The sequence below is a fragment of the Leucopleurus acutus genome (genome assembly GCF_964270905.1).
Source record: "Leucopleurus acutus genome assembly, chromosome: 18".
Classification (NCBI taxonomy): Eukaryota; Metazoa; Chordata; class Mammalia; order Artiodactyla; family Delphinidae; genus Leucopleurus; species Leucopleurus acutus.
This window is the reverse complement of record NC_139160.1, coordinates 67095199-67110923: the sequence shown is the minus strand read 5'-3', so window position 1 is coordinate 67110923 and position 15725 is coordinate 67095199. Positions and strand designations below refer to the sequence as shown.

The following is a 15725-nucleotide window of genomic DNA, read 5'->3' as shown; positions in this document are numbered from 1 at the left end:
GTCCCTCTCCCTCCCTCCCTCCCTTCTCTCTCTTTAAATTTTTAAGCGTGGTAACATATGTATAACATAAAATTTGCCGTCTTAACCATTTCTACGTGTACAGCTTGGTAGCACTAGGTACATCCGTATTGTTGTGACCTCAATCCCTAGAACACTTCTCATCTTGCAAAACTGAAACCTTGTACCCATTAAACAACTCCTCATTCTACGTCCCCCCAGTCCCCCAGCCATGACCATTCTATTTCGTCTCATTGAATTTGACTGTTCTCTGTACCTCATATAAGGGGAGTCATACAGTATTTGTCCTTTGGTGTCTGACTTATTTCACTGAGCACGGTGTCATCAAGTTTCCTCCATGTTGTAGCACATGTCAGAATTTCCTTCCTTTTTCAGGCAGAATAATAGTCTTTCATACGGATATAGCACATTTTGTTGATCCATTTATCTGTGGATGGACATTTGGGTCATTCCACCTGTTGGCTGTGGTCCGTAATGCTGCCTTGAGCTTGGGTGTGCTCACTTTCTCTTGGACATCACTAGCTTTATGCTAGTGGGAAATGAATTGTGGGGCTAAAATAGACGTGGATTACTTCAGTGACACTGGGATTTGAGAGAAAAGGCAGAAACCCTGAGCAGGGTGAGAGGCAGGGGGCTCCCAAGCATTGTGAGGGGATATTCAGAGCACTATGTCCAGGGCTGAGGTCTGAGCTTCTAGAGTTACGAGGGAGAGCAGACCTCAGGCGCTACAACAAGATCAACCTTCATTTAGGCGACGGTTACTCTGACCCCTCAGGTATCAGGCTTCATACATCAGGCATCCTTTGACCAGGTCTGACCTGGAGGTGGCTAGGTAGGACCGAGAGCAGCCTCTCGCTGACTGCTTCCATGTTCTGTCCGAGCATCACTTTCTATGAGCGCCATGAAGTGCAGGATTGGAGGCCTCCTGGGCTTCGTGGTGGGTACGTTGTGTGCCTCAGCCAGTCCACCTTCCTCGGCCAGGGGGAAAGTGACTCCGGTGCCACGGTTAAGGTCATCTTCGGTATGCACTGAAGACCTCACTGCCAATTCTCTTTTATTTTGCTCAGAAAACTCTTCCCGTCTTCCCCAAAGGAAATGAAGTCCAAATTAAAGTATTGAATATAGGAAATGATAGCATGAATATATCTTTTCCTGGAAAGACAGAGACACTTAACCCGATGCGTCAAGTAAGTAGAAGGAAATGCAACTTTCTTTTTCCTCTTCTGACCTGAGTTATCACAATAGGATTTGGAGAAGCCGATCTTCTTGGTTCTTGTGTAAATCCAAAGATGAGCCCAGAAGTGAAATGTCTTCATCTCTGATCTCATTTTGGCTTCACTCTGGACCAGTGTGCTCTTTAATGTGTCTGTGAAGCACCTGGGGAGCTTGTTAAAATGCAGATTTGTGACCAGTGGGTCTGAAATGCTGCATTTTTACAAGCTGTCGGGTGACACTGCTGCTGCCGGTACGTGGAACCACACTTTAAATAGCAAGGTTCTGGGTCAGCAGTTCTCCACCGGAGCTATCAAAACAGCCCCCACAGGGAACACTTGGAAATCTCTGGACACATTTCTAATGGTCACAACTGGGAGTGTGCTTTTGGCGTCTCCTATGTAGAAGCCAGAGATGCTGACATGCAGCCCCCTCAGCAAAGAATTATCTGCCCCAAATGCCAACAGTGCTGAGACTGGAAAACCCTACTGTGGATGGATGGTCATTGGTCTCGATGAGAGCTTCTCAACCTTAAGTCTGGAGAGCTTTGGCAATTCTGACGCCTGCAGCCCAACTCCAGAAATTTTGATTTAAATGGTCACATTCCCGGTCAGCCACCACTGAGAACCACTCCCTTAGATCTTGCCGAACTAATAATCGTGAAGGAGGAAAGAATGTTTGACTCCCGATGCTTGGGAAAGCCCAGTATTGATTTTCACCCAGGTTGTTGCTTTTCCTCAATGCTGTTCTTTGCCCAATGGTAGAAATAATTTCCATAGCATTTATCTTCCTAAAATGAAAGTAAAATGCTGGATGAAAATCATAATTCTTGTGGTAATGCTAAACAACTTCAGGATAGAGTCCACAGGGGTGGGCTAGGGCGGGGGCTGAGACAAACCAATGCCAGCCCCCATCAAGGCATTTTTGGATGTGTATGAACATGACCTGGGAATGCCAATAATATGCATGACAGCGTTAGTGCAGAATAAGGCTCTGGTATTAACTGTGATTCTTTTCCCCCCATTATAGACAAGTGATTTTATGACTTTCAGTGCAGACAAACTGACAAGTATAAACATTTCTTCTACTGGATCACCACCCACTCCAGTAAAAGGCTTTGAGCAGGGCCATCGCCATATCCTTCTAGTCTGGGCCCCAAACCATTACCAAGTGGTAAGTAGCTGGACACCTGCAGCTGACTCTTGACTGTGCTATTGGAGACACGGCCTTTTAGTGGGGTGACTTTTTTTCCTCCCCATGTAGTATTATATTAGATAATCCTCAATTCTTCCTTTTTCAAGGACACAGTCATTTGACTTCCAGTAAAGGTTTGACTGGTGGATGGGAAGGGTTAATAGTAATTTTACAAATTTTAAAAAGACCTTCTGGGCATGGTATAGTGTATGTGCACACAGGTCACACAGAGTACCTGTGTGGATTCTCAGAGACTTTTTGAGATAAAGTTTCAAATATATCTTTAATGGCATTCATTTAAAAAATTTGCACTGAGTAATTGGGAAATTAGAGCCGTCTCTAAAAAAATAGAGTGAATACATCAGGTAAAAGCAATAGAAATGCATAAAAATGATTTCATAACAAAATATAGGCATCTGGATATTCCATTCAGCATATAAAGAAGCTATGAAGGTGTAGTTGACCTAATGAAGGAGTTGTGCGTATTCTGTAAGGTGAATTTAAGTGAGCTTGTACAGAACTGCGATATGGAGTTAAGACTTCTTGGTAATGTGTTTAATTAGGGAACTGTTGAGTGGCTTGCCCTAAATTCTTGGAGAGCAGTGTTCTGTGGAACCACTAGAAAGCAAGCATGAAAAGTTGTAGAGGCTCATCTTAACTTCAGGTGAACCAGGGCTGAAGAATGGAGCCCAGCAAATGTAGTCATGGTGCCCTTAGCTCCTAAGATAAATGCCAATATCACTCTCCTTCTGAACTTATTCTGATGAGTTAGATTTGAAAATGTTTTCTTTCTCAGGTAAAGGATGGCCTTAACCAGAAGCCAGAAAATGGAAAAAATGGAATCAGGTATGTGTATTTCTTTAAAACTTAAGTTATATCAGCTTCTTACATAACTAATGTATACCCACAGTAAAATTCAACTATAACAAGGATATAAAATGAGAGTATGTGGTTTACCCCAAGAATGTAAGGCTGGTTCAATGTTTTTTTAAAAAATTAATTTATTTATTTATTAAATTTATTAAATTTATTTATTTTTGACTGCACTGGGTCTTTGTTGCTGTGCGTGGGCTTTCTCTAGTTGCGGCGAGCGGAGGCTACTCTACGTTGCGGTGCGTGGGCTTCTCATTGCGGTGGCTTCTCTTGTTGCGGAGCACCAGCTCTAGGCACGTGGGCTTCAGTAGTTGTGGCACGTGGGCTCAGTAGTTGTGGCTCACGGGCTCTAGAGCGCAGGCTCAGTAGTTGTGGCTTACGGGCTTAGTTGCTCCGCGGCACGTGGGATCTTCCCGGACCAGGGCTCAAACCCGTGTCCCCTGCATTGGCACGCGGATTCTTAACCATTGCGCCACCAAGGAAGCCCTGGTTCAATGTTTTTTAAATCATAAATAAAATCCATCATCTTAATAAACTAAAGAGGAAAAGCCACATCATCATATCAATTGATGCAGAAAAAGCATTTGATGAAATTCAGCATCCATTCATTTAACAACTCTCAGCAAACTAGGAACTGAAGGGAACTTCCTTACTCTGAAAATGTACATCTAAAAAAATCCAAGCTAACATTGTACTTAAAGGCAAAAGTCTAAATGCTCTCCCCCTAAGATCAGGAACCAGGTTAGATTGTCCACTCCACTCCTATTCACAATCCTTCTGGATGCTAGTGCCATGAGGCAAGAAAAATAAGTAAAAGCATCTAGATTGGAAAGGAAGAAATAAAACTATCCCAACTCACAGAAGACAAGATTGCATCAACAAGTCCCAAGGACTACAGAAAAAGCCCATAGAATCAGTAAGTGAGTCTAGAAAGGTTACAGGATACAAGGCCAACAACAAAACGAACATATTTCTATATACTAGCAATAAATGATTGGAAACTGAAATTTTTAAACTATACCTTTTACCATAGCTCAAAAAAAAGTGATGAAATACTAATTATAAATCTTATAAGACATATACAGGATTTGAGAGCTGAAACTACAAAAGGCTGATGAGAAATCAATGAAGACCTAAATAAATGGAGAGATATGTTGGTTTCATTGATTAGAAAACTTAATATAGAAAAGATGTCAATCCTCCCCAAATTGATCTATAGGTTTAGTGCATTTCCTATCTCAATCGTAGCATTGGTTTTTGGTTTATGATTTTTCCAGTTTTATTGAGGTATAATTGATAAAATCATATATATTTAAAGTATACAACGTGATGATTTGATACATGTATACACTGTAAAATATTTACCACAATCAAGTTAATTAACATATTCATCACCTCAAAGTTACCCTTTTTATATTATGAGAATTTTAAGATCCAATCTCTTAGCAAATTTCAAGTATACAATATAGTATTAATTAGTCACCATGCTGTACTTTATTTAGATCCTTAGAACTTATTCATCTTAAAACTGAAAGTCTCCCCTCACCATTCCCTCCTTCCTTGGCAACTACCACTCTATTCTCTGTTTCTATGGATTCAACTTTTTCTTTTTCGGTTCCCCATATAAGTGACACCATACAGTATTTGTCTTTCTCTATTTAGCAGATTTCACTTAGCATAATTGGTCAGTGTAATGATCCAGAAATAGACCCACCCAAGTACAGTCAACTGACTTTTGACAAAAGTACAAAGACAATTCAATGGGCTAATAAGTTTAGTCTTTTAAAAAAATGGTGTTGAAACATTTGGACACTCATATGTAAAAAGTGAATTTGTCCTAAACTTCACATTTTATACAAAATTATATAACAAATCTTATACATCATGTAGGAAAATTAACTCAAAATTGATTACAGACCTACATGTAAAATGTACTATTAAATTTTTTTAGGGAAACAAAATCTTTGTGACTTGAGTTCTTAGATATGACACCAAAAGCATAATCCATAAAAGAAAAAAAATAAATTTTCTCAAAACTAAAAACATCTGTTCTATAAATCTCACTGTTAAGAGAATGAAAAGGTAAGCTACAAGCAGGGAGAAAATATTTACAAATCACATACATATCTGACAAAGAATTTGTACCCAGAATATATAAAGTACTCTCAAAACTCAATAATAAAATAATCCAGTTAAAAAATAGAGCAGAAGATTTTAACAGACATTTCACCAAAGAAGATACACAAGTAAGCACATGAAAAAATGTTCAACATCATTGGTTATTGAGGAAATATAAATTAAAAGCACAGTGAGTTTTCATGACACACCTATTGGCTGGCTATAATTTTTTAAACTGACAATATCAAGTGCTGGTGAGGATACAGAGCAACTAGACCTCCCAATGCATTGATAATGGAAGTGCAAAATGGTATAGCCATTCTGAAAAACGGTTTGGCAATTTCTTGTCAAATTAAATAGATACTTACCATGTGAGCCAGCCATCTCACTCCTAGATATTTATCCTAGAGAAATGCAAGTTTATGCTCACATAAAACCTATACTTAAATGTTTATAGAAGCTCTGTTTATAATCACCAAAGATTGGAAGTCACCCAAATATCCTTCAGTGGGTGATGGATAAACAGACATCAGATTTTATTGCATCCATACAATGGAATATTACTCAAGAAAAAAAAGGAACGAACTACTGATTCATGCAACAATATAAAAGAAATTCAAGTGCATTTTGCCATCAAAGAAGCCAATCTCAAAAAGTTATACATACTATATAATTCCATTTATATGACATTCTGGAAGTGGCAAAAAAACCCCTAAGAATGAAGAACAGATTAGTGGTTGACATGGGTAGGAGTGGAGGAAAGGTTTAACTACGCGGTAGCATGAGGGAGATTTGGGGGCAATGGAACTGGTCTGTATCCTGATTGTGATGATGTTTATATAAATCTAGACATGTGTTAAAACTCATAGAACTATATAGCAAAAAAGCCAGTTTACTATAAATACACTTTTTTAATAAGAGTAAATTGGGGAAAAATGAGAGTAGGTCTCCTATTTGCCTTAACCCTTACTGCAATTCCCATTTCTTTGTGGCTACAACCAAATTTCTGATTTTAGCTTTTACTAGCTACCACTAGAACACATTAATAGAGAAATAAGTATATTATTACGGTGGTATCTACTAATTTAATGATATAAAGAAATTAATGTACTCTTCATCTCTCTTTACTGCCCATGTTTCACATTGTTAATACTTAACATTTATTTTTCCGTGTATTTCATGTGCTAGGTGGAGTCTAAAAAATAGATCAATACACAGGATTTACAATTTGACTGTATAAATATTAGTTGTAGTGTAATAAGAGTGATCAGTCTGAAAGAGAAGAGAACGTAACTTTATAAACTTGAAAATGTATCCTCAAAGGGAAATGTTCTGAATGTCAAGATTCATTGACATTCCATGAATTGTTCGGTGGTACTGCATCTTGATTGCCTTAATTTAACCAAGGCTTTCTCGCCTAGCTTTTGTTTTTTCCTGTAACTTACTTGACCTCTCATTGACAAAAGCATAAGCCTTTATCCCCAAGGTGAGCGGATCCAGGGCTCCATGTCTCTGGAAACCTTCAGCATGCTCTTTGATCTCACTGGAACCTTTGCTCTGTAACCTTGTGAGGCCACTATCCTCATAGAATTTTCATCGTATGCCCAGGTTTCTGCCTTTCTTTCTTGGATCTCGTGTCATCTTTCTGGGACACCTTTCTTGTTTTGCTGTGGGATATGCTCAGTTATCTTGTCAAGAGAAGCTGTGAGGTAAATTGCAAGCCCTTGCGTGCCTGAAAATGCCTTTTTCTATTCGTACACTTCATCATAAGGTTGGATGCTATTTTCTCCCAGAACCTTGGAGGGTTTTTTCCTACTGGCATCTAGTACCTAGTTGTGCAGACAAAAAAAAAAAACCAACAAAAAGCGTCTGCCAGTCTTTGTAGTTGATTTCATTTTCTTCTCCCCACGCTTTTATTATCGCCTTTCTCCTTGGTGTTCTCACAGTTCTCTGCAGTGAAAGTAAGTCTGGATGTGATTTTATTCATCTTGCCTGCACTAGGCCCTTTGAATGTTTGGTTCCTTCCCTCGTTTTCTTTGTTCCCTTCTGTATTCGTTTGCTAGGGCTGCCATAACAAAGTGCCACAGACTGGGGGGCTTAAACAAAAAGAATATGACTTCCTCACCGTTCTGGAGGCTGGACGTCTGAGGTCAAGGTGTCGGCAGGGCTGGTGTCCTCTGAGGTCTCTCTCCTTGGCTTGTAGGTGCCATCTTCTCCCTCTGTCTTCACATGGTCATCCCTCTGTGTGTGCTTGTGTCTTAATCTCCTCTTCTTATAAGGACACCAGTCATCTTGGATTAAGGCCCACCCTCATGACTTCATTTTACCTCTTGAAAGACCTTGTCTCCGAATACAGTCCCATTCCAAGGTATTGGGGGGTTAGGACTTGCGCATATGAATTGGGAAGTGGGGAGCACAATTCAGCCCCTAATACCTTTTCCAGCTTCTGGATTGTTGTTCTGTCCCTCACACACGCACATACACACAACTGCCTCAGCAGACCTGGAAGGAAGTACACTGATAACGGTCACCTGGCCCTTTCCTGACCTTTGTATTTGATTCTGAGCTGGCAGCACCTCTGGGATTTCCTTTGTGCCTCAGAATCCATTGCTTTGATTTTGTCAAAAATGTCTCCCGGGCTTCCCTGGTGGCGCAGTGGTTGAGGGTCCGCCTGCCGATGCAGGGGACACGGGTTCGTGCCCCGGTCCGGGAAGATCCCACGTGCCGCGGAGGGGCTGGGCCCGTGAGCCATGGCCGCTGAGCCTGCGCGTCCGGAGCCTGTGCTCCGCAGCGGGAGAGGCCACAACAGTGAGAGGCCCGCGTACCGCAAAAAAAAAAAAAAAAAAGTCTCCTAACTTTAGAAACTTTGGACAATTTAGATTGTGGTATCCTCTCTTGTTCTGGTGCTGTTAAAGCTTCGTTCTTCTCCTCCTCTTCCTCTCCTCCCCCTCTCCCTTCCCCTCCCCTTTTCCCCCTTCCTCACTCCTCTCCCTCTCCCTCTCCTCCTTCATTGTCTTTGATGAGATCTTACAAAAGAAGGATACATGAGGTCACCAACACTTAACTCCACCAATCCATCCATGTGGTAAAAGATAAACCAGAAACTTTTTTCTTTTTATTGGCAACAACAAATTCTTAATTGATCAAAGGTTTTATTATTTATTATTTCAGTAATGCCCAGGAGACACATTTAAAAAAAAGGGAAGTTCTGAAAAGCTAGCGTCAGAAACAAACTGATAATTAGAACAACTTCAAAAATTTCAGGAAGTCAGACTTCTGAGTAATATATGAACTAAAGGAATAGTATATAGAATCTTAAGCAAAATGGAATCCTCTTAATTATGTGGTATCAGGAAGCTGCAGGACTTAACAGACTACAGTCTTTTAAATAAATGGCAAGATACTTCATTCAAAAAGTGGTCGAGAGTTTGATACTAATCTTTCTCATGAATTTTTTTAACATTACATATTGCTACATATATATGTATCTATAAACAATATGTTTTTGGCATGTTTTTAAACTTAAAATGTTATTGTTGGGCTTCCCTGGTGGCGCGGTGGTTGAGAGTCCTCCTGCTGATGCAGGGGACGCGGGTTCGTGCCCCAGTCCGGGAAGATCCCACATGCCGCGGAGCGGCTGGGCCCGTGAGCCATGGCCGCTGAGCCTGCACGTCCGGAGCCTGTGCTCCACAATGGGAGAGGCCACAACAGTGAGAGGCCCGCGTACCGCAAAAAAAAAAGAAAAAAAAAGTTATTGTCTTGTGTATATGTCATTCTGCAATCATATTATAAAATATATTACATTAAAAATATTATTTTAATATTTAGTCACATTCATATATGTGTCCCTTATCCATTCACTTAAACCATTGTATAATATTCCATTGCGTAGATATACCACAATTTTTTTGGTCCATTCCTCTGTACAGGAAATTTAGGTTATTTTCATTTTTCCAAACAATGTCACAGTCCACATTCACATATGTTTCTTTGTCCACATGTGGGAAGTTTCTCGAGGGCAGTGATCTTTAAACCTTTTATCACATTCAATAAAAATATTTTGAGCATGTACCCACAATGTATGAATATGGTATCCTTTATAAATTATAAATGTATATAAACTACTGTACCAAACTAATATGTTCATCGTAAGTAATACAAAAAAGAAATATAAAAAGGATGAAGAAAGTTTTAAAAAACAATATTTTACAAATATTTTTATTCAGTAGAGGTACAGAAGTCATTCATGTAGATAATGTGATTGTATGCTTCCTTGGTTGCTAAAAATCTCAATTTAAGATTTACTGTCAGTTCAGTTTATTTCAGTCCTGGTCTTGACGACTGCCATACTGAAAAAACACTCCCTTTAAGGAGGGAGTGTAGCTGGGACATGATTGGCCATAAGTAGATTCAGAAAGATATCTTCATTTTAAAAATTGTGGAGTTTTCCAAAAATGGTGGAAATCCACATCCAAAGGACTGACGTTGAACACCCACCTCACTGATCCCATATATAAAAGTTAACTCGATGGGTCATAGACCTAAATATAACTAAAGCAATACAATTTCTAGAAGAAAAATAGGAATGAATCTTTGTGACCTTGGATTAGGCAGTGGTTTCTTATATATGAAACTAAAAGCACAAACAACAACAACAACAAAAATACTAATAGGCTTCATCAAAATTGAAAACATTTGTGCTACAAATGATGCCATCAACAAAGTGAAAGACAACCGACAGGACGAGAGAAAATATTTGCAAATCATATATAAGAGACTTATATTCCAAATGTATGAAAATTGTTACTTATATTCCAAATGTATGAAAATTATTACTACTCAATAGTAAAGGGACTGTTGGCCAAAAAGTACATGAAAAGATGCCCAGCAGCATTATTCATTAGGGAAATGTGAATCCAAACAACAAGATACCCCTTCACATTCATCAGGCTCTAATAAATAAATTTAAAAAAAACCAGGTAATAAAAAGTGTTGGTGAGGAGGCAGATAAATTGGAATCCTTATACACATCTGGTGCGAATGTAAACTGATGCAACCACTTTGAAAAACTGTTTCTCAAAATGTTAAACATAGAGTTACCAGATGACCCAGCAATTTTTCACCTAGGTATACACCCACAAGAAATGGAAATATATGTCCACTCGAAAACTTGTAGATGAATGTTCATAGCAGCATTATTCACCATAGACAAAATGTAGAAACAATTCAAATGCCCATTAACTGATAAACAGAATGTGGTCTATCCATACAATGGAATATTATTCAGTGATGAAGAGAGATGGAGTACTGCTATATGCTGTCACATGAATACACCTTAAAAACATTATGCTAAGTGAAGGAAGCCAGGCACAAAGACCTCCTGGTGTATGATCCCATTTACATGAAACGGCAGGCAAAGCCACAGAGACAGAAAGGAGATTAGTGGTTGCCAAGGACTGTGGGGAGGGGGCATGGAGAGAGACTACTCACGGGCATTGAGTTTCTTTTTGGAGTGATGAGAACTGGACTCTTGTGATGGTTGCACAACCATGTGGCTGTAGTGAAATCACTGAATTGCACACTTTAAAAGGGTGAATTTTGCGGTATGTGAACTATAGCTCATAAAGTCTTTTTTTAAAAAATTTTTTATTGAAGAGGAACAAATATCTCTGTCCCCTCGTTATAATTTTTTTTTTTTTTTTTTTTTTTTTTGCTGTACGCGGGCCTCTCACTGTTGTGGCCTCTCCCGTTGCGGAGCACAGGCTCCGGACGCGCAGGCTCAGCGGCCATGGCTCACAGGCCCAGCCGCTCCGCGGCACGTGGGATCTTCCCGGACCGGGGCACGAACCCACGTCCCCTGCATCGGCAGGCGGACTCTCAACCACTGCGCCACCAGGGAAGCCCCCCTCGTTATTCTTTAAGGAACTGGTCCCATCTTGTTTTCTCAGCTGGTTCCCACTCTCCATCCCTCCTCCCATGATCACTTTGTAGCTTAGATCCTGGTGCTCCTAAGATGTCAGGCCATCTTGAAGCCTAGTGGACCCGAGGATTTGCCTGATCAGAGCTCTTAGAGCACAATTGATCTGGAACCTCCGCTTTCCATGCCTTTTGAAGCACTCAGAATGTGTTTGCTGTTTATCCTCTTCTATTTTCTGTGTGTATATGAAAACACATCTGATACGTGTGATGTTGCTTTTTTTTTTTTTTCAGATTATTTCCATTCTTATTGGTATCTGGTACCAGCCCTGAGACATATGTCAGGCAGGCAGTAGTACTCAAGCCTTAGGATAGGATTTATTCAGTCTTCTGGCTTATAATATATAAAGCCAGGCCCCAGGCCCAAGGGTCTACTTCCTAATTGCATACTGTTTCCACCGTCTGTCTTTTGAATGGTTCATCTTAACCTTTTATAAAAGTGGCATTTACAGTTTGGAGCAATATTCACTCTATTAGGCTCCTGTTGACCTACATCAGGTTCAGTTTTCTATTTTAATCACCTGTTAAATGACACCAAGTCAAATGTTTCATTCATAAAAATGTTCTCTCAGTCCCTGGAATTTGACCAATATTACTTATTGCCACAAAGTAGATGAAACTTGGCCACTGTTGACAAAAAAATTAATCAATAGTCTATCTAAAGGAGAAGTAGAGAATTTTATTTGAGCAGATCTAAAAGATTATAACCCAGGAGACAGTCTTTCAAAAAACTCTGAGGACTGTTCCACTTGTTAGAAGTCAAAGGTACTTCATTTATACAAAGGTACCTCAAGGGAATTCTCTGGTGGTCCAGTGGTTAGGACTCCACGCTTTCACTGCTGAGAGCTTGGGTTCAATCCCTGGTTAGGGAACTAAGATCCCACAAGCTGCCTGGCATGGCCAAAAAAAAAAAACACCACCACAAAGGTACTTCAAAATATACATTTTTGAGGCAAAAGATTGTACATCAAAATGACACACATTTTTACATAAGGTTCACCAAAAACACATAGTCTAAGTCTGCACATACAAAGCAAGCAGTAGGTCACCACGACCCCTTACAGAATTAGGAAAGAATGTTATCTTCCAAGGAGTTACACTGCTGACGTCAGAAGATCTTTATGGCGGAGCCAGCGTTCCCACCTTTGGGGAGGTCGAGTTAATGTATAATAATAATAATGCACACTGCATATCAGGGAGCGCTCAATACAGAGCAGGGAATGTTATGTTTCCATATTCTTGTCCTGCCTTAAAACGTAAATTTTATTCCATCACCATGTATTTTAGGGATGTGGAAGTTAAATTGTTCTTTATGGTACTTAGGTATATACTGTTATTACTTCTCGTTCTCTGAATTGGATAATCTTCTGTATGCCTTCAATCACCTATCTGGTAGGAGAGATCCGCTGGTCTTATTTGGGGTAGCCCCCTTCTCCCTGGGGCAGTACAAGAGTACCAGAGTCTTCTCTAGCCTGGAACACTTGAGGAAGGGATCTCTAATCATCTGTCCACCCGGTCACCACCTATATGGTCCTTTGGAGGCAGACAACTCTCAAACGGCCCCATTGAAGCTTGGGCACAGGGAATGTTTCAGAGACTGGAAACCTTGGGACCCAGCACCCAGTCCTACTGGGTGTTCCATTCCCAGCCGTATTCCCGTGGGGTGCTGATCACTGTTACTCCACGACCTGCAGACACAGGTCTCTGCCATCTGAAGGGAATTCCTCCAAACTGTCTCTGATTGCTGGGCTGGCCCATGTCTTCCTGTCCACTCCTTGGAGCCCCTCCCTGCCTGAAGCTGCTCTTAAGTAAAGGAAATAAATGGGCTTCCCTGACGCTGTAACAGAAGCCCCAGTTGGAGGCTGTCTTTTAGGTACTCGGCAACTACTGCTTTTGGTCCTTCATCACTTCGGCTGTCAAGCTTCTGAAATAAGAAGCGCAAAGACATGGCTGCCTTTCAGAGGGGGAGGAGATCAGCAGCTATTTCAATCTGTACTTAATATCCCAAAATACCACTGAAATAGTTCCTAGTCAGAGAGTACTTAGAACAGTTCCCGGCATTTACCTGTGTTAAATAGATTCTTTTAGGTGTGTTCTCATGAGGTGAGCAAGGACAAACCTAGAGTAAGTTACTTTCTGCCTTTATACTGTAGAAATCTTCTGCAGACATCTTAAATTCCTTCCAAAAGGGAACAGATCCCAACTTCAGATGCACATACTGTGACCTGGAGCAAGTCATTCCATAGTCCACTCACAAGACAGATGGTTTTCTGTTTCAGATTTGTAAATACTCTTGCTGAGAGCTTCAGTGTCACAATGGGTGAGGAAATTTATGAAAACGTCCCCAGTCACAATGCCAGCGAATATCATTTTTTCTCTTCTGGCAGGTAAGTACCTGCAGTGGACACTTTGCTCCCAAGTTCAAGGGTTTCAAGTCTTTTCCTTTAAATAATACATTGAAACTTTCAATACCAAGAACGTTAATTTATATTAATCTTCCTTTTCATAGAAAGAGCTTCACAATAAACTCATCAGAGATTGCACAACACTGTGGAAATGAGTTTGAAACATCCTACCTTGGATTTGGTAGTGCGTATACCTATGTAATCACAAGGAAGGTTAGTAACTCATTGCACTGAATCAGAAGTTCCACTCAAAGTTTATTGATATGAGTCCTTGAAAACAGGACATAGTAATGATTTAACAGAGTGATATTAGGATCTGTATTTTAAACGAATTTAGAATTAATTCAGTTCACCACTAATTCTGTGGTTTATCATTGCCTTAAGTTCACCTTTAGAATAAAATTAAACAGACTGACCTGCTCTAAACGTTCACATTGACCACTGTCCTCATAGACTGTCAACATGGACCTTGGAAGCTTTTCGTTCAAAGAGCTGGCAATGTTTTCAACAAACCTGACTTCCAATCTGCTCTCTTATTTAAGAAGAAAAAGCTAGTGAACATATTTTCAAATCCTACCAAGTCCATCCCATCCCAAGGATAAAATGCAGTGTTGCATATTTACATTTAAAATGTGTACTTTCTGGATAGATCCTTTGGTGTAACCCTGAAGGTCCAAATTCAGTCTGCCTGTCTGAGCAATTTTTATTCTGGAAGCAGTCTCGATTTTCATTTCTTCTTCTTGCTTTTGCCTTACTGGTTTAGGATAACGGCTGCCTCGAACCGATAGTAGTTGAAGATATTTCCCCGAACACAGTCAGCATGGCCCTGCAAATCCCCCAGTACTTCCTCCTCACCTGCGGCGAGGTGGTTTTCTCCGTCACGGGATTGGAGTTCTCATATTCTCAGGTTTCCTATCTGTCGTTCTGTACACCCCTCTCCTACAACCCTGCCTTCAAATAATGCTGCTGGGACTTAGTTAAAAGCTGGGGTAGCCATGTATTTACAGTGTAAAAGAAAATTCTAGAAAGCATTATGGTAGGTTCTACCAAACAAGGTTTTAGAAATTACCAAGTCTTATTTACTGAATAAGAATATTACCGTTTAGGGAATTCCCTGGCGGTCCAGTGGTTGGGACTCCATGCTTTCACTGCCGAGAGCACAGGTTCAATCCCTGGTCGGGGAACTAAGATCCTACAAGCCACATGGCGTGGCCAAAAAAAAAAAAAAAAAAAGGAATATTACAATTTAGCATCATGAGTGTCCATATATAGGTATCTGAATTCCCAGTCACATGCTAGAGATTGGGGTCCTAAGTAGGAAAAACTACATTAACAACCATTACCAGGGTCGTGATGGTCAGTGGATCCCACGTTCTGAAACAACCTGTTCATAGCAGGCTCATGCATAGGTCTGTGTCCTCATTATTTTTAAGGTTCACTCGAGGTCTCTTTGTAGCTCCCAGTAAACACACTGATTAAGGCCTAGCTTTTATTTTATTTATTATTATTATTTATTTATTTATTTTTGCGGTACGCGGGCCTTTCACTGTTGTGGCCTCTCCCGTTGCGGAGCACAGGCTCCGGACGCGCAGGCCCAGCGGCCATGGCTCACGGGCCCAGCCTGTCCACGGCATGTGGGATCCTCCCGGACCGGGGCACGAACCCGCGTCCCCTGCATCGGCAGGCGGACTCTCAACCACTGCGCCACCAGGGAAGCCCAAGGCCTAGCTTTTAAAAGTTAAAAAGTAGTATTGCTTTTGTGACTATTAGACTAATGAGGCACATTTTGCTGATACCTAAATTAGACCTTAGGTTCTGAACTATTTTATCAAAATACAGTGACAGTCGTCCTAAGCCCAGCGTGCCTAATACCTTCAAGTTTTGCAGTAAAGATTGTAAATATGAGCTGGGTAATCCCTTTCTGCGATG

The 15725-nt window shown here is 40.5% G+C and overlaps 1 protein-coding gene across 1 annotated transcript in view; it reads left to right on the top strand.

Moving 5' to 3' along the window:
- SLC15A1 (solute carrier family 15 member 1) overlaps positions 1–15725 on the top strand; it is a gene marked incomplete at both ends in the record, with an annotated part of 48467 nt that overhangs the window by 31043 nt on the left and 1699 nt on the right. Inside the window, 6 exons of the mRNA XM_082859268.1 lie at positions 1086–1205; positions 2260–2403; positions 3221–3270; positions 13671–13778; positions 13901–14009; positions 14560–14703. Of these exons, the coding sequence (XP_082715394.1) occupies positions 1086–1205; positions 2260–2403; positions 3221–3270; positions 13671–13778; positions 13901–14009; positions 14560–14703 (675 nt within the window). The remainder of the gene's footprint in view (positions 1–1085; positions 1206–2259; positions 2404–3220; positions 3271–13670; positions 13779–13900; positions 14010–14559; positions 14704–15725) is intronic.